Source organism: Tamandua tetradactyla, chromosome 2 (assembly GCF_023851605.1).
Source record: "Tamandua tetradactyla isolate mTamTet1 chromosome 2, mTamTet1.pri, whole genome shotgun sequence".
In the NCBI taxonomy this organism is placed as follows: Eukaryota; Metazoa; Chordata; class Mammalia; order Pilosa; family Myrmecophagidae; genus Tamandua; species Tamandua tetradactyla.
Window position 1 is genome coordinate 137661155 of NC_135328.1, and position 17873 is coordinate 137679027.

The 17873-nt window shown below is 45.6% G+C and overlaps 1 protein-coding gene across 2 annotated transcripts in view; it reads right to left on the reverse strand.

Annotated features, from left to right (window-relative positions):
• The window catches only part of CAPN2 (calpain 2), a 70774-nt gene extending 53125 nt beyond the window's left edge, over nucleotides 1–17649 (reverse strand). The window contains exons 1-2 of one of the 2 annotated variants that reach the window (XM_077149147.1): nucleotides 17258–17649; nucleotides 12720–12789 (exon numbers count right to left, since the gene is read on the reverse strand). In XM_077149147.1, the coding sequence (XP_077005262.1) occupies nucleotides 12720–12789; nucleotides 17258–17494 (307 nt within the window). In that variant the 5' untranslated portion in view covers nucleotides 17495–17649. The remainder of the gene's footprint in view (nucleotides 1–12719; nucleotides 12790–17257) is intronic. The other variant, XM_077149148.1, reaches the window with a different exon arrangement.
• Nucleotides 17650–17873: the final 224 nt, after the last annotated feature.

Below are 17873 nucleotides of genomic sequence, written 5' to 3' on the forward strand. Positions count from 1 at the left end.
TGCCCTCAAGGGATGGATCTCTCAGCGGGAAAGTTCAGCTCCCAGCAGCCCAGGGAGGAAATAAGATATACTCTCAGGCAGCTGCGAGGCTTCGCTTTTGAAGGCAGCGGAAGGAACCACCCTCTTGAAAAGCCAAATAGGGACAGTCCCCCTCGGGAGCTGAGCAGGGAGGGGGTTCTCTAGAGGAAGTGGACACCCTGCTAGCAAGCCAGCCTGAGATGGTGGCTGATGAGTCACAGTGATAACTCCACTTATGTTACTCATTTCACGGTCTGGCAGCAGCCCAGAAAAGCATATCTCCAAACTGGAACTCCCCACACATGCACTACCACTTTTCATTGACACCAGCGGCTAGGAGAGAAGGGGATAAAGATCTCAGGAGTGACTCACATCCCAACCCTTAACGATATGGAGGTCCTGGGCCTCTATAAACTACATCAGAACCAGGAGCAAGGGTAAAGGATCCCAAGGAAGTGTTTCCTTTGCCTTCCCTTTCCCGATGCTCCACCTCTGGGAAAAGGGCAGGCAAGGAAGCTGAGGCCTGCTGCTCACACTTTCCTGCTCTGAATTTCGGTGGCAGCTGCAGGGCTCTGGGAAGGGAGGTGGCCGACCTACCTCTGGACCACGAGGGAGCAGCCAGTTGCAGACTTCAGCTTTGCACCCCAGTTCCCGTGGCTCTGAACTGTCACTCCTGCTGAGTTTTCTCACCAGCACTCCAGAGGAGGAAGCTTTCTGTGGCTGCCTTCCCACCAGGAGGTCAACGCCAACCCCACTCCCCCTAGTTGCTGCTGCCATCACAGAGGAGAAGAGGAGGTGGAGACTTGCCCTGAACTGCCAACTCCAGTCCTAAATTTCTACTCCTCAAGGATGCTCCTCCCTCAACTTCTGGAGGAACGGGGGCAGGGGGGCAGGGAACAATACCTATTTTCCTTGATTTTCTGCAATTACAGTGCTGAACTAAAGAGAAAAGGTCCCCCTGTGGCTGGGGTAGCAGAAGGCGGGAGAAAGATCATATAGTGAATTGGCCAACAAGCACAAATGTTGGTGATTTTCTCACTCTGACCCTAATCCCCAGAGAGATGGGGAAACTGTAAGAGGTCCTGGGCCTCTCAGTCAGTTGGTTTCAGAGTTCTCCACCTTGTGGAAAGAAGGAAGCAAATGCCACCACTGTTACCATTTCACAGATGGGTAAGTGGATTCTTATGTCTGAAAATCATAGAGGTACATGGATGCAAGCATGTTGCTGAGTGGAAAGCGCCCAAGCTTATGGAGGAAAGGGCCCTCTGGCCCCCTGGGGAGAGGACCAGAAAGAAAGGCCATGGATGACCCCTATTGGGGTTGGGAGAAAAACCAAGTTTCTTGGACTTTCTCCCAAACATTGCCTTCTCCTATGTCACAACTCTTCCCCAAATTTCAGTGGTTTTCCATGTAAAGTGCTAAAGCTGGAACCCAGTCAAAGTATTCAAGACCCTCCATAATCTGGCTCCATCTCACCTTTCTAAACACATTTCGTAATTCTCTACTCCAGTGACATTCTCTCCCCAAAGGCCTTCCACTTGCATTTATTAGGCTTTTACTATGTGTCAGCCTCTGGTGTGTTGCACTTTACATGCATTATTTCATTTTATCCTTACAACCCTCTAAGGTGGGTACTATTACTATTCCCCAGTTTATGGATGAAGTAACTTAGCTTTGAAGAAGACAGCAATTTACCCAAAGTGACAGAGCTAGTAAGTGACAGAGTCAAGAGTTCAACCCCTGACAGACGGATGCCCAAGTCCTTGCTCTTAACTCTGATACTGATACGTATTGATTGATGTGCCTTGCTTGACTCTGTGCTCTCCCACCCTGTGGAGAGCGACTGATGGGAGCTAGGATCCCAAGACCCAAATAAGGCTATGCTGTCTAACCCAGCAGCCACTGGTCACATGTGGCTATTAAAATTACAATTAAATTGGACAGGCAATGGTGGCTCAGCAGGCAGAGTTCTTGCCTGCCATGCTGGACACCTGGATTCGATTCCCAGTGTCTGCCCATGCAAAAAAATATATATATATTTACAATTAAATTAAATTGAATTAGAAATTCAGTTCTTCAGTGGCATTAGTCACAATTCATGTGCTCTATAGCCATATGTGGCTAGAGGTTACCAAATCAGACGGTACAGATATAGGACATTTTCATCATTGTAAAAACCATTCTACTGGACAACGCTGGCCTAGAGTCTGTCTCACAGCACACCTGGTGACCAGGCCATTTCTTTCCAGGCCAGGTGCACATGGTGCTGACCACCCTCAATACAGGGCTTCATTGTCCACTTAGTACGGCTGGCCAAGATGCCACCAGAACTCATAGAACACAAGGCCCTTCATTGCAGGAATCCTCAAGATGGGAGCTCTTTTGTGGCTGATACTACTGAGTGGCTGATGCTGACCTCAGAGGGGAGATGTTATTGTCCACAAATAATAGAGCTGAAGCTGCCTATGTAGAGGTGAACAGCAGCTGCCATGGTGGGTAACAGATCCTAGAGTCAAAGGCTGTTGGGAGTAGTGGGCATTAGGAAAGGCTCATCTGACCCTCTCATCTAAGATTTGAGGCCACACGGGATGTGGCCTGGCCCCGGCCACAGGAAGCCAATGAGAAATTTGTACAGCACCTTGATAAGCAAAAAGCCACCCTGACTCAGAGGCCATGGGCAGGAGGCTGGAACCTTGGCTACACCTTCTGCACCCCTGCGGCTTCAGAGGAAAGTGTATGGAAGAGAAGGGAGATTCTTACCGAGATGGTTCCCAGAAGCAGGAGCAGCCAAGGAGAAATTTGTCCTTCAGGCATCAATGAGGCTAGAGGCCCACTGTGTGACTGCCAAGGCTGGGGCCAGTCAGGGCAGGGCCTGAGCAAAATAGCAGGTGAGAGCTTCATCCCTGCCCTTGTGATGGCACAGCAAGGGAAGGAGCTGGGAACATGGGCAGTAGCTACTGGGAAAAGCTGGGAGAGAACATTCATTTAACCTCAGAAGAGGCGCTGAGATGAAATGACACTTCACACACAGACACAACACTTGCTCCAGGAGGTTGGAAGGGGCTGGGTGGTAAGGGTGGCACTGCAGCTAGTGATGAAGCATTGCTTTAAAGAAAAGGAAAGGATTTACTTTCTCAATCAAACCAACTAATACCTATTTTCCAATCTTTTTTTTTTTTTTTTAACTATTTTTTGAAAGCTACCTGAAAACTCTAATAGAGGGGATGTACTGCCCCAATCAAGTTGGCTGAGTGAGATGCTTCAAGGTTCCATCCCCCACAGAAGTTCTGAACAACCAGCAAGTGCTGCAGAAACATGTTTCTCAAAGCTCCAGAAAAGTCAAAAGATTGTAGTGACAAGGCAAGTGCTGAATCAAGAAAAAGCTACTTAAAAGTGATAGAAACTTGGGTGCACAGGTAGTTCAGTGGTAGAATGCTCACCTTTCATTCAGGAGACCCGGGTTCGATTCCTGGACCATGCACCCCCCCGCCCAAAAAAAAAAAAAAAAAAAAAAGTGGTAGGATTTCTAGGAGTCCTGGTTGGCCTCTTCCCAACCCTTCACCAGCTCTGTGCTCCCAGCGTGTATTCCTGGTCCTAGTTCCAAGGGAGCAGAATAATCCTTGTGCATATACTGGGAGCACATATGTCTGACCTAATATCTCTGGTGGCAGCCTGAACTTTCCTTGTGTGTAGAAGGCGGCTCACAGAGCTCTTCTATTAAACACTGGGAGAGTAGTCAAGTGGCTGCCTGGGGCAAGAGATTGCTAGCTGTAGGACATTTACTGCAGTGTCTGGACCATAAGGAAACTGTTTCCTAGGAAAGAGAGGACATTTGTATTCATGTAAGTGGGGAAATTCCTAGGGCTGCACAGGTATGTCCAAGAAAAGGTGCATGTGCAGGTAGCTCCAGGGCTCCTTTACGTTTTGGCCTGGAGCTGTTCTCTAAACTCATTTTATGGATAAGTTCTGAAAGAGAGTGCTTGCTCAGGACAATGTGCAAAGACTGGGAAAGGAGTTTTCTTTTTTTTCTCTTCTAGCTCTTGGCATTCAAGGAAAGCTCTGTCATAAAATTAACTGGGTACAAGCTTATGGAACAGATGCCTCAGAATCTAAAATCCAGCAATAACACTGTAAAATATCAAAATGTCCAAGTTCCAACAAAAGATTACAAAACACAGGGCAGTGCGAGGGTGGCTCAGTGGCAGAATTCTCGCCTGCCATGCCAGATGCCAGAGACCCAGGTTCAATTCCTGGTACCTGTCCATGCAAAAAAAAAAAAGATTTAAAACATACAAAGAAATAGTAAGTGATAATCAAGGCAAAGGAGAAATGAAAGCATTAGAAACCAATAATGAGAGGGCTGGACCTGAGGCATTCCACACAAAGACTTTAAAAAAATGGTTCTAAATATTCTCACAGAACTCAAGGAAAACATGGACAAAGAATTAAAGGAATTCAGGAAAACAACAAATAAACACAAACATTATCAACAGAGAGATGAAAATTATGAAAAGGAACCAAACAGAGCTGAAGATCACGGTAACAGAAATCACAATTGCCTGGTGGGGTTCAACAGCAGATTGTAGCTGGCAGAAGAAGAATCAGCAAAGTTAAAGCTAAGGCAATTGAAATCACCTAGACTGAGGAGCAGATAGGAGAAAGAATGAAGAAAAGTGAACAGAGCCTGAGAAACCTGTAGGATACCATAAAGTGTTCCAATATACACATTGTGGGAGGCTCAGGAAGAGAAAAAAGAGAGAAAGAACAGAGACTACTCAAAGAAATAATAGCTGAAAACTCCCCAAATTTAACGTCAGACATGAAAATATACATCCAAGATGATCAATGAATTCCACATAGGATAAACCCAAATAGACCCATACCACAACATATTATATTCAGACTGTCGAATGCCAAAGATAGAGAATTCTGAAAGGCATAAGAGAGAAGCAACATGTCACATATAAGGGAACCTCAATAAGACTAAGTGCTGATTTCTCTTGGGAAACCATGGAGGCAAAAAGACAGTGGGATTATATATTAAAAGGGGTGAACGCAAAGAATGGCCAACCAAGAAATCTTTATCTTGCAAAACTGTCTTTCAAAAATCAGGAAGAGTCCGAGTGATGCCCCAATGAATCCCAGAGTGATTTGATCAGTGACTGGAAAAGTATTTGCAAGCCCCCTTCGGGGAATGGTGAGAGTGGGGAGAAATTCAACTTCCCCAAGTTGAATTCTTGATATTCTCACAAGCAGTGTGGACAACCAAAGCTATAGACTGAGCCCCCAGTTTTTGGGGTTTGTTCATATGAAACTTAACCTCACAAAGGATAGGTCAAGTCTACTTAAAATTTAGGCCTAAGAGTCACCCCCAAGAGAGCCTCTTTTGTTGCTCAGATGCGGCCTCTCTCTCCAGCCAACATGACGAGCAGTCTCACCACCCTCCCCCTCTCTGCGTGGGACATGACTCCCAGGGGTGTGGACCTTCCTGGCAACGTGAGACAAAGATCCTGGAATGAGCTGAGACTCAGCATCAAGGGACTGAGAAAAACCCTAGAATGAGCTGAGAATTAACATCAAGGGATTGAGAGAACCTTCTTGACCAATGGGGGAAGAGTGAAATGAGACTAAGTGTCACTGGCTGAGAGATTCCAGAGTTGAGAGGTTATCCTGGAGGTTATTCTTATGCATTAAGTAGATATCACCTTGTTGTTCAAGATGTAGCGGAGAGGCTGGAGAGAACTGCCTGAAAATGTAGAGCTGTGTTCCAGTAGCCATGTTTCTTGATGATGATTGAACAATGATATAGCTTTCACAATGAGACTCTGTGAATGTGAAAACCTTGTGTCTGATGCTCCTTTTAGCTACTATATCAACAGAAGAGTAGAACATATGGAATAAAAATAAATAATAGGGAGAACAAATATTAAAATAAATTTAGTTTGAAATGCTAGTGGTAAATGAAAGCGAGGGATAAGGGGTATGGTATGTATAATCTTTTTTTCTCTGTTATCATTTTATTTCTTTTTCTGTTGTCTTTTTGTTTCTTTTTCTAAATCAATGCAAATGTTCTAAGAAATGATGAATGTGCAACTATGTGATGATATTAAGAATTACTGATTCTATATGTAGAATGGAATGATATCTTAATGTTTTGTACGTTAATTTTTTTAATTAATAAAAAACGTTAAAAAAAAATCAGGAAGAGGTTCAGACCTTCCCAGATAAAGGAGTCTGTCATCACTAGACCAACCCTACAAGAGATGCTAAAGGGAATTCAGCAGGTTAAAAGGAAAGTGTACTAGGAGATAGATAAAAGCCAGATGAAGAAATAAATATCTCCCGTGAGAGTAATAACATGGGTAAATATAAATACCAGTACTATATATTTGGTTTGTAACTCCATTTTTTACTTCCTATAGGCTCTAAAAGGCAAATGCATAAAATGTAATGATAAATCAATGATTTGGGACTCATAATGTATAACATGAATTTGTGACAAAAACTACTCAAAAGAGGAGAGACGAAGGGATACATGAACATAGTTTGTGTATACTATTGAAGTTAAGTTGTTATTAAACAAACGAGAATGTTACTAATTCAGGATGTTAAATTCAAGCCCGGTGGTAATTACAAAGAAATATCAGAGAATATACAAACTCACACGCAGAATTTAGAGTGCAGGTGGCCAGGGATGGGGGTAGGGGAAATGGAGACTTCATGTATGGTGGGTATAGGGTTTCTGTGGGGGAAACAGGAAGTTTTGGGTGGTATAGGGTGTTGAGGACACCACAACAGCATGGGTGATGAGAAATTCCACTGAATGGTATGTTTGGTAGTGATTGAGATGGGAAGGATTATATAGTATATATGTTTCCACAATTTTAAAAAAAGGAAGGAGCAACTTAAGAGACAATGGCAATTAAATATAATATGTGATCTTAGATAGGATCTAATAAGGGAGAAGAAAAAGTCTAGAAGGACATTTTTGAGGTATGTGAAAAAATTGGAATGTAGACTGTAAGCTTCATATTAAATTATTATGCCTTGATAACAGCAGGCAAGGTGGTTACATACATGGATATCCTTGTGTTTAGAATATGTACATGGCAGCATTAATTCAGGGAGCAGGATATATACAATCCACACTTGTATTCAGAAAATGGATTGATAGACAGATAGATGGAAGGGCAGACAGATGGACTGCCAGATTAATGGACAGATGGAATGATATGGAAAATGTGGCAAAATGTTCAGTGGATGGATCTGGGTATCTAGGGAGAGAGGGGTATGCTGAGAGTTCCCTGCATGGGGTTTGTATTATTTTTGTCACTGGCATGTAAGTTTGAAAGTATTTCAAAGTACAGAGCTGTTTTTTTTTAAAACAGACTAAAAAAATTCCAGTAGAGGGGAAACACTTGACCAGTACCCTTCAAAACTGTCAGGCCATTAAAGCAAGGGAAGACTGAGAAACTGTCCTAGTCAGAGGAGCTGAAGGAGACGTGATGAACAAGTATAACGTGGTGTCCTAGATGAGGTCCTTGAATGGGGCAGGAACATTAGGTAAAAACAAAGGAAATCGGAATGAAACATGGATTTTAATTAATAATAATGTATCAACACTGGCTCATTAATTGCAACAAGCATATCATACTAATGAATATTAATAATAGAGAAAACTGGGTGTGGAGTACATGGGAACTCTTGCTACTGTTGTCTCAATTTTTTTTGTAAATCAAAAACTGTTCTAAAAAATAAAGTCTATTAAAATAAAAAAGACACCGGCTATCTTAAAAAAAATTTTAGTTGAAGTGCATGACTCTGCCCCCTTTATGTTTATGATCTCCAAATATTTCTCCTTGCTTCTGGGTGTTACACTCTGGATGTTACCCAAATACGGGCCTCAGATTTGCAATTTCCACTTCCACTGAGATTATGAGCTTTATAGGGACAAAGATCTGACTTCCAAAGTAGCTTTATTTCCTTTTCCCCATCCTCCTCTCTCTCTTCCACAATCTGGCAAAGAGCCTTTTCACATAGCTGGACTCGATAACAATCACTGCCCCTGGAATTTGTGCCAGTATGTTTTGCCTATATTAATATAATTTCTTACCACAGCCCTGGGGAAGAAGTGTTACTATTATTCACATTTTATAGGAGGAAATCGAGGTTCAGAGAAGTCAGGTTAGTAAGCAGTGTGGGGAGCAGAGTCTGGAAACTCTGTTTTCTAACATACTTTCCCCGCCGGCCTGCCCTTGGCCCCTCTCTCCACAATCTGCTGAGCTGGGCTGTGGAGAGGGGTGCCATGCAGCCAAACACCTCCCACCTGGTGTCTGCATGACTCTAGGGGCAGAGACAGTATCATCCACTTCTGGGGGGGCCCAGAGGACATTTGTGAGGTTACAGTGAAACGGGGCTGTGTCCGTTTCAACAGCTTTGGCAGCCTTGGGCTGCCCCCCATGAAGTTAGGGGTCTGTGGGCACATGTGACCTGGGCCTTTTGAGTCCTGGTAGCAGCCACTCTTACCTGTGAGCTGGGAGGTGCTGGGGGAGGGGGCAGTGGAGAAAGCTTGACAGCAGCCCAGGGAAAACTACCAGTGGTTAGAGGAGCCGTCTTTGAATTATCTGGGCCCCTTGGGGCCATACCAAGTGGCAATCACCTGTAAGAATACACTTGCCACCAGGCAATTACAGAGCCACATTTAGCTGCACGCCTCACGCAGGGCCAGCCCGCTGAGGCTCAGTCTGGCTCTCTAATCCTTCCTCCAGATGGGCAGATTTTTCTTCCCCGAGTGTTCTTAGCACAGCTATGTTCTGCACTGCAGATGGCTCATTGTCTGAGCAGAGTTCCGCAAACACGGTTTGAATTACTTTTGCTGATGCTTCAAAGCTGAGCTTTCTGGGAAAGTGGGTAGAGTTTGTAGAGTAACCATTGCTGGGCAGCACAGTTGAGGCTGGCAGGGCCTTGAGAAAAATACAAGTCCAAGGATACCACCCACCCAGCTTCACTTGGTGAACTGAGTGAGTCTCGGGGCAGAAAGCCAAGTTGGTACAGAAAGTGCTTTGAGAACTTCACCTCCACATTTCTCAGCACAGCCTTCCGGCAACTTCAAGGGAGCATGGGGTTATGAAAAGAGGGGAGCATGGGGTTATGAAAAGAGGGGAGCATGGGGTTATGAAAAGAGGGGAGCATGGGGTTATGAAAAGAGGGCAGGATTTTTTTTTTTCATGGAATTACAGGGTCACATTTTAATTCCTGAATTTTACAGTTCAGCATTAATATCACCACATGTATACAAATGGTGTAAAACAAGTACAGTGGTATTTTTAATACAGAATAAACATCTGTTTTATGGAAAAACTATACTTCATATCTACACAGACAGCCCATCTTTTCCAAACAATAGCCAAAATGGAAATTAACTACAAAATCTCCAAAACAGGGGAAACTGCTTCAGTTTAAGCTATTCCAGGAAAAATGGACCCATTAACACATTACAAGGGTGATCTAAAGATTGTAGCTGGAATTACTGTCTTTAGCTTTTCTTTTACCAAATTAAATTGTAGTTTGGGGATATTTTTCTCACTTCAGCATGATCTCAGATCGTAGAGAACAAAACTAACATTAAAATACTTACAGTTAACTTGCTATTCTAAAAATAAAACCTCAACTGTTTGCCTCAATTTATTATTTTAAATTCATTACGTACATGGAATGTGCTTTCATTCTTAAAAAAGCAGCTTTCATATTACACCCTTGTTTATTGAAAAGCTTCATTTGCTACATGTTGACTCTGACACTTCGTACTGTTTGGTCCAAAATGGTTTCTAGATATTAAATACCATTTAATTCAGCACTATCTTTGAATGTTAGTCTTTATAAATTAAAACATGCCTGCTGCTCTGGAGAGAGAGAGAATTTTACTAACAAAGCAGAAAGTTATTTCAAAGTGCCTTCCATGAGACTGTACTGGTAGGTAGTTGTAAGCATTTTGTTTTATCCATTATCATGTTTGTAAAGAAATCCTTTTGGAACACTATCGTACTGATTCTTGGCATCTGTTAGCTCTAAAAGTGCTGATTTTAAAATTACGTTTACAGAAATATCCATTTTGAATCCAGCTTGCTTATCTTTGTCAAAACACATACCGAAAATTCTTGGTGTAGAAAACTTAACATGCACTTTAATATAGGGTGTACTTCTCTCCAATACCTACAAGGCTGAATTTCTGTTAAGAGTTTCAAAGAAATGGTCAGAAGGCAGGATTTTAAATCAGATTAGGATTCATTCCTTTGGCAATTTCTACCTGTGTGGATTTATGCGCAACCTCCCCTCTCTGAGCCTCAGTTTTCTTATCTGCATAGTGGGGTGAAAATATTTACTTCAGAACTGAGTTGATTACAGGAGATAATGGGATGAAAAATGCTCCAAGTTATGTACTGTATACAAGCATCAGGCTCTGTTACTATTCCATTTTAGTGATAAAAGACGCTTTAAGACAAAATCCAGCCTCAGGAATGAGGAACAGCTTTGAGTGGTTGAATGCCACATCTCAGGGATCTTCGTGGTCACTTCATTCACCCTCCTTCCTCCTCAGTTTTCGAAGAAACTGAGTGCTGGGAAGTTAAAAGACTTGCCCAAAGTCTCCCGACAAAGCTGACCAACAAAGCTGAGCCTGAGCTTGCATCTCTGGCTCCATGGGCTGGAGGCACTGCCACACCCCTGTCTCTGAAACTTCTGGTCCTCTTAGGACTTGGTGATGGTCACAGTCGGGGTGAGAGTTCAGTAAGCGGCATTTCCAAGTCTGTAATCTAACCAGGATCCTCCGATATAAAAAGGCCAAGAGAACAAAAAAGGCCGACATGGTATAAAACACCTTAAAAATTACAGGCCCGTTACTGAGAAACTTTCAAAAGGCTTACATTTAACCCTATTTTATTTGATTTGGTGCACAAGGAGGGAAATCCGCCCCAGGAACGTAAGCTTTGCTTGTTTCCTCTCCGGATGGCCTGGTAGTATTTAAACAAGACTTACATCAGGCATTCATTACTTGCAATTTGGCTCTGAAGATGTTGTTAAGCTCTGAAGTAGATATTTAGTACAGGTGTGGTGTTTACTACAGGTGTGGCAGTTGCTACATTTGTCTCTGGAGTCTCTAAAGCCCTCCAGGATTGGGTGACGTTTCCATCAACTTCCAGCCCCATTATCTTCCCTCTTCTCTAAACAATGGATTTCCACAGAGCACCCACCTTAGACACCTGGGGACGCCTGGCCTTCTTTCTTTTGGAGGGAGAGGGGGAAATGGGAGACAGAAGGTGGAAATGGGGAGCCATGCTTTCTGCAGGTGAGAACGTGCTCTGGCATCTCAGGAATCTGGGCACTGAACTTAAATCAGCTTGGTTCTGCTGCCCAGTCCTGCGTCATGGTCTCCCTCAGAGGAATTTCCTACCGGGCTCCCATGTACCTGTCCTAATGATTCACATAGCTGCCTGACATCCGTTCGGGGGTGAGAACTTTTCCAGGCCTCCTTCTCAGGAGTCTAGCTCAGGAGCTAAGCACACAAGCCCTGGACCCGCCTGAATGCATCTGCACACCAGGTCCCTACTTCAGGGGACCTTAAGCAAGTTACTAGGACCCCGGAATCTTCATCTATAAAATGGGAATTATCAAAAAACCTTAGCGTTTTCTCAAGTACAGTTTAATTTCCAGCACATAGTAAATGTTCAATCGATATTAGTTGTTATTATGAGTATTAGAATCTCCGCTAGGTAAGTGAGAAAAGGGACTACAAGATGAACTCGTTTGGGGAGCTAGCTGAAACTGGTGGCAGGAAACAAGTTTTTCGTTTACCAGAACAAATAATCTGCTCAAGCAATTACAGACCCATATTTATCATCAACAAAAATAAATCAAGGGTGGATTCTATGAGAATTTTAAATAATAGTCCCAGCCCCCACTGGGACTTCTTTGGTAGCTTTCATACTAAAGTTGGAGGACTATGGGTTCAAATCCACAGACAGCACTATATCCAGAAAAACACATCAGAACTCACCTTCAGAGAGCAAAGTTGTAGACCTTCACACTCAGCTACTCCAGTTAGCTTTACTTAAACATTCCAACTGCCTTTACAAGGAAATACACCGCTTCCTACTGTTGTGAAACCATGGTGAGCTTGTCTTGCAAACACTGAAGACTCTGTGGTAGTTGGACTTCCTCTCAGCAGTGAGCATTAGGGTCTTCTCTTCATTCACACTGAGTCACCTTCCCCTGTCCCTGAACCTCAGAGCACTGGTATCTTAAACCTGTTACTGGCCTGGAGGTGTCCTCCCACCCGGCCCTCGGCCCAGACCCTGACCATTTCACAGGCCACCTGGTGACACTGGCTCCAGAGGATACAGAGACCAATTGGTGGCTGAAATCAGGAGCTCCTCAATTCTTCCGGGGGAGCATCTTTGTAACCCCAGGAACTAGCCCAGTGCTGGGGCCCAGGAGTCCCTCAATCCTGTACATATGCATTGGTGTGCTTGGCATGGGGTTGGGGGTAGAACTGCTACCTTTGGGGACAAGAAATTCCAGGAGCTCAGAAAGCTGGAAATGGAAATCACTAAGCTTCTTCTGAAAGGGAGAGAAGCCACCGTCACTCCCTTCACCCCGGTCTTGTAGACCCAACCCCACAACTTGCTCTGGATGTCACCACTTACCTAAGGCTCCTTGGCAGATGTCTGTACGGGTGGCTCCTTCAACAATGAACTGGGGGTCATCGCAGATCTCCTGGGAACGAGACCAACAGACCTATTAGTCCACCGTGCATGCACATTTGCATTTTGGATGCCTCAGTTCCCCAGAGGTACTTTGGACCGCTTCTCCCCCTTTCCCTCCCCCCTGGGAAATGTCTCCCTCAAGGGAAGCCCCTGTTCTGCTGCCATGGCAGAACCCTGCTCCGGGGGTCCCAATGGGTGTGGGTGGTGGACGCATCTGACTGAGAAGAGCAGTAACCGACCACACACATTCCCACTGCCTAGAGCCTACATCCACCTGCTATTTCCTGGTGGCTGTGGCAGCATCAAGCCCAGTCTCCTCTGACTCTAAGGCCCTCTATAACCTGGAGCCACCCTGTCTGCCATGCTTGTACCCGCTCCTCTGTCCTTGAATGCAAGTATTTTTTTTCTCAATTTTACCAAAGTGTTTAAAAACATGGTAAAATATATATAATATAAAATTTGCCATTTTCACCATTTTTAAGAGTGCACTTTAGTGACAATAACATTTACAATGTTGTGCTACCACCACCACTGTGCATTATAGAAACTTTTTTATCACCCCTAACTGAAACTCTACCTATAAAGCAGTAACTCCCCATTCCTCCATCCTCCCAGCTCCTGGTAACCTCTAATTGACCTTCTATCTTCATGGATTAGCTTATTCTAGATATCTCATAAAAGTGAATTCATCAATATTTGTCCTTTTGTGTCTGGCTTATTTCACTGGCTATGATGTTTTCTGAGTTCATTCAGTTGTACACGGATCAGAACTTCATTTCCTTTTAAAGCTAGATAATATTCTATTGTATGTATATACCATGCTGTATTCATCCATTCATCCATTCATCGATGGTCACGATGTTTTAAACTTGGCCTGTTGTGAATAACGCTGCAGCTGTTTTGCTTGCATGGAACTCCTCCCTTTCCTGCCTTGTTCTCTCCTTTCTCTTATCTTCCCACATTTCAAGGCTCACTCTCACCTCCTCCATGAAGCCTTCCTTCGTAATCTATCCCCACACCCCTCCCCTTGATTCTGATACTCACAGTATTTGTACTCTGCAGTTTAGCACTTAATGGCAGATTGTCTTTTGGTGTTCATGGGTATTACTCTTGTCTTCCTAACACGTACACATTTCTTGAGGGCATGGAAGTGTATCATTAGGAGCCTTCTGAATTCTTCCATGATTTATGGGATGTCCCAATAATACTTGGATCATCCATATGTTAGGTAGTGCTTAGAGATGCTTCTGAAAAGTGACCCTTTTGCACAGTAATACAGCACTGAATTAAACATGGCTGTAGCAATCAGGGGAAGGGTTGAAGGCTTGGGCTTTGGATTCACATATTGTGCTTGATGCTTTATCTAATGCAATTCTTCCAAGAACACAAGATGGGTATTATCCCCATTTTACAGATGAGGGAATGGGTTCAAAGAGGTAAAGAGGTTTTTCTGAAGTTACACAACTCATTATGATAGATGGTGCTTGGTACTGGGATTTGAATTCACCGGTCTTACTCTGATGACACACTCTTCACATCTGCACAGCCACTAATTGATTAGTAACAGGACTCCAAGGGCACTAAAACCCCAGGGACGACCGTACCACAAGTGGCTGGATGAAACCAACCTTGAACACTTCTGGCTCAGACTCTTTCAGTAGCTCTCTGAGTGTGTTTCCTGATTCATAAGAGCTCCACCCCAAAGCCACAGAGGAAGTTGGGGGCATGAATCTGGGTTGTTCTTGGCTTGGACAACCTTGGTTTGTACAAGCTGCTCTTCCATCTCATGCCTGTTTGAGCATCATATGCGGGTGCCTCGGTCCCAATTTCTTGGTTGAGATCTGCTGGATGCAGGCCCTGTCCAAGCTGGCTTGGATTGTAGAGGCTCTTCGTGAGCCACACTCAGTTGCAGAGCAAATGCCTTTAATGCCTCTGCATTGTCTCTATCCCTGCTCAGGTCAATCTGTTTGGGGAATGCCAGGGGCAATGAGAATGCTTTTCTGCGAGCCAAAAGAAACCTGCATTGCCTGAGGCCTGCCAACTGAGCACTTATCTGGCTGCCTAGTGCTAGGAGCCTCTTTATTATGGACACTCATACTGATAATCCTCAATGTGCCAAGCACTTCCCCTGAAGGATTTTTCCATCATGTTTCAGAAACTTTCTCATGCCTCTGGCAGTCTCTCCAAAAAAGTCAAATTTCAGAGTGGTGTTTAGAGATGATCCAGAAAGCCAAAACTTGTGCACAGCATTAGGGCATTGCATTAAACACTGGCTGTAACAGTCAGGGGAAAGAGGTCGGGGGCTTGGGCTTTGGATTCAAACTCACTTCAGATGGGCTCTATGATGCTAGGTAAGAAACTTAGCTTTTTATGCTTTAGTTTCCTCATCTGTAGAATGGAGATGGTGACAAGTATATCTACTGCAGAGGTTTTCAGGGTTATGAAATAAATATGTAAATATGCCTTGGTAAGCACTCTATAAATGTTACCTCCCACCAGCATTATTTTGAAAAAATTTGATGATGATAATCCCTGAGCTTGGAGGCAGGAGATGTTGGTTTGAGGCTGAATTCAACCAGTGCAAAATAAGTGAGTTGTGAATACTTCAGAGGCTTGGTTCCCTCAGGGGGAAGAATGGGGAATAGAAATACCTGCCCTTGCTCTTACCCGACTGTCTGTAGCTGGGAGCTTCTGAGGTGACATCCTCCAATCATGACAGTTCTTTCCTTACTATGCTTCCTGCACCAGCCCTAGGAGCTCACCGTGACTTCAGCCATTTTCTGCTTTATTCCTTTTCCCATTCCTGGAGGCCCTCTCTTGCCAATATTGTAAAATCTTTTGTCTTCTAGCCCTCTGGCCCTGCCCACAGGAGAACCAACCTCTGTTTGAGGAAGAGCAGTCCCTATTCACGCCAAGGCTGACCAGACAGACCCCTGTCCTCCAAGGACCCTATACTCCTATTTCCTCAGGGATCCTGTCTCATGATTACCTCCTTTCTTCTTTATCTTTAATTCCTTCTTCTCTGGTGGCTCAATATAGAGCACATATAAGGTGCTTTCATGTGAAGAAAATACCAGCCTCTCCCACCCTAGGCCCCGCTCTACCCATTCCTGTCTCTCTTCCCTTGTTCCCAGTACCTTTCTCTGGAGTAGATTTACTCCTCCGCCTAATGCAAGCTGGCTTCTACTGCCATCTTTCCCTTGAAATTGCTCTGCTAAAGTCTTGGTAATGGACACATCCAGCTGGAAGTTTTCTTTTTTCTTGCCTGACCACAGTGGAGTCTGACAGTGGTAGGACAGACAGAAGCAGTGAGGGCAACCGTAAAGTTGAGGGCTCAAAACACGCACAGGTTAGAAACTTGGTACCACCATGTATACCTGAAGCTTCAACGCCTTCAACTGCCTCATGAGAATAATAACAGCTACACCTCCCCCTCAGCTGTGTAGTACAGTCTGCCATACTCTAAGTAGCTGCCCTGAAATGAAGAGGTCCCAATCCATAACGTATTACAACCCTCAAGATCTCTATATCCTCATTCAGAAGTCCCACAAGCATCTCCAACTGTTGGGTGACTTGTCTGAATATAACAGTGGGGTGACCTGGGAGGCTCAGGGGAGTAGAAGCAGGGCAGGGATGCTTATTCCTTTAGGAATCTAAAGGTTGGCTTTCCCAGGAAGCCTCATTTAGGGATGGTGGAGGTAGCTTGGTGACATGTCCTATAGGAGAGGGCAGGAGCTAGCAGGGGTTTCTTGGGAAACTAAATGGACATCTAGATTAAGAGGCTGGACATTCAGGTGTAAGGGCTGGAAAAGCTCTCCAGGTGAGGTTTCTGGGGCACTGGAAGGATGATAAACTTGCTCTTTGCAGCATCTCCCAAGTCTTTTGTTAATCACCAATTTAAACATTACAGGCCGTTTTTGCTAAATCCCATTTAGAAAAGTGAACATAAAACTCTGAGTGATACATCTAACCACTTCAACTGTGTGACACAATACTTAGTCACAAAACGAAGTGGGCTCTGGACTTTTCCTGCTCCTGAAGAAGAGATAAGCGGAGGTAGAGACTGACTTTGTCAGAGACTGCCTCTTGCGAACCCCCCAACCCACTTCCCAACATCTTCCCACCAGGGTCCAATAAAACTTATCTCCCCCCTTGTGTCAAAGTTCAAAGGTGGCTCCCCTAGCAGACCTGCAATGGGATTTGAGGACAGAGACCCACCTCGACACGACCCGTCCTGGGTGTTGGGAGTGGAAGAGGGAGCCAAACCCCTCTGAGGACCGCAGAGCGCCGGAGATCCAGGCTACCCTCGGGGCCCAGGGTAACGGGATGGAGGCAGCCCGGGGCGAGTCAGCCGGAAGGCTCACTCTGGTTTGCGACTTTCCCCGGTGCTGCTTTCCGTCCACACCGCGGGGTGCTCCTGGCACCGGGGGGCCCGGGCCCCCTCCCCGCCCTGCACCCGGCCGCGCCCGCGCTCCTACCGTGGGCCTCTTCCACACGATGCCCTGCGTCTTGCTGGAGTAGGGTCCCAGCTCCTTGAAGCCCAGGGAAGACGCGATGGCCGGGAAGGAGGGGTCCTGAAAGAGCGCGCCGGCTTCCAGGCACTCGTCCCGCAGTGCCTCGTAGTCCTGATTGAGGTACTTGATGGCTTTCTCGTGGGAGCCCAGCCCCTCGGCCGCCTCCCGGTCCTTCACCAGTTTGGCTGCGATTCCCGCCATGGCGCTGGTCCCCGGCCCGAGAAGGAGCGAGGGTGGGGGCGTCTGGCTCCCTGCGCGGGTCAGGGGCGCTGACGAGGCCTGGGCGCGCTGCAACGGGACTGCGGGAGCGGCAGCTGCGGAAGATGATTCACCCAGAAGGGGAAACGCTCCCCGCCCGGCCTGGGTGTGGCCTCGGCCGCTCCCGGCCTGCTCGGCGGCGCGGCCCGGGACGCGGCTCCCCCCGGGGCCTGGGGAGGTCCGGCCGGGGACCGCGGCACGCGAGGCCTGTGCTGCCACCTGCCGGCCGCTCCCGGGGCGGCGCGAGGGGCGCGGCGGGGCTGGGCTACTGCGGCTCAATCCAAGACCCGGCTGCCAACTTCCTACTTTCCGGGGAGGAAGG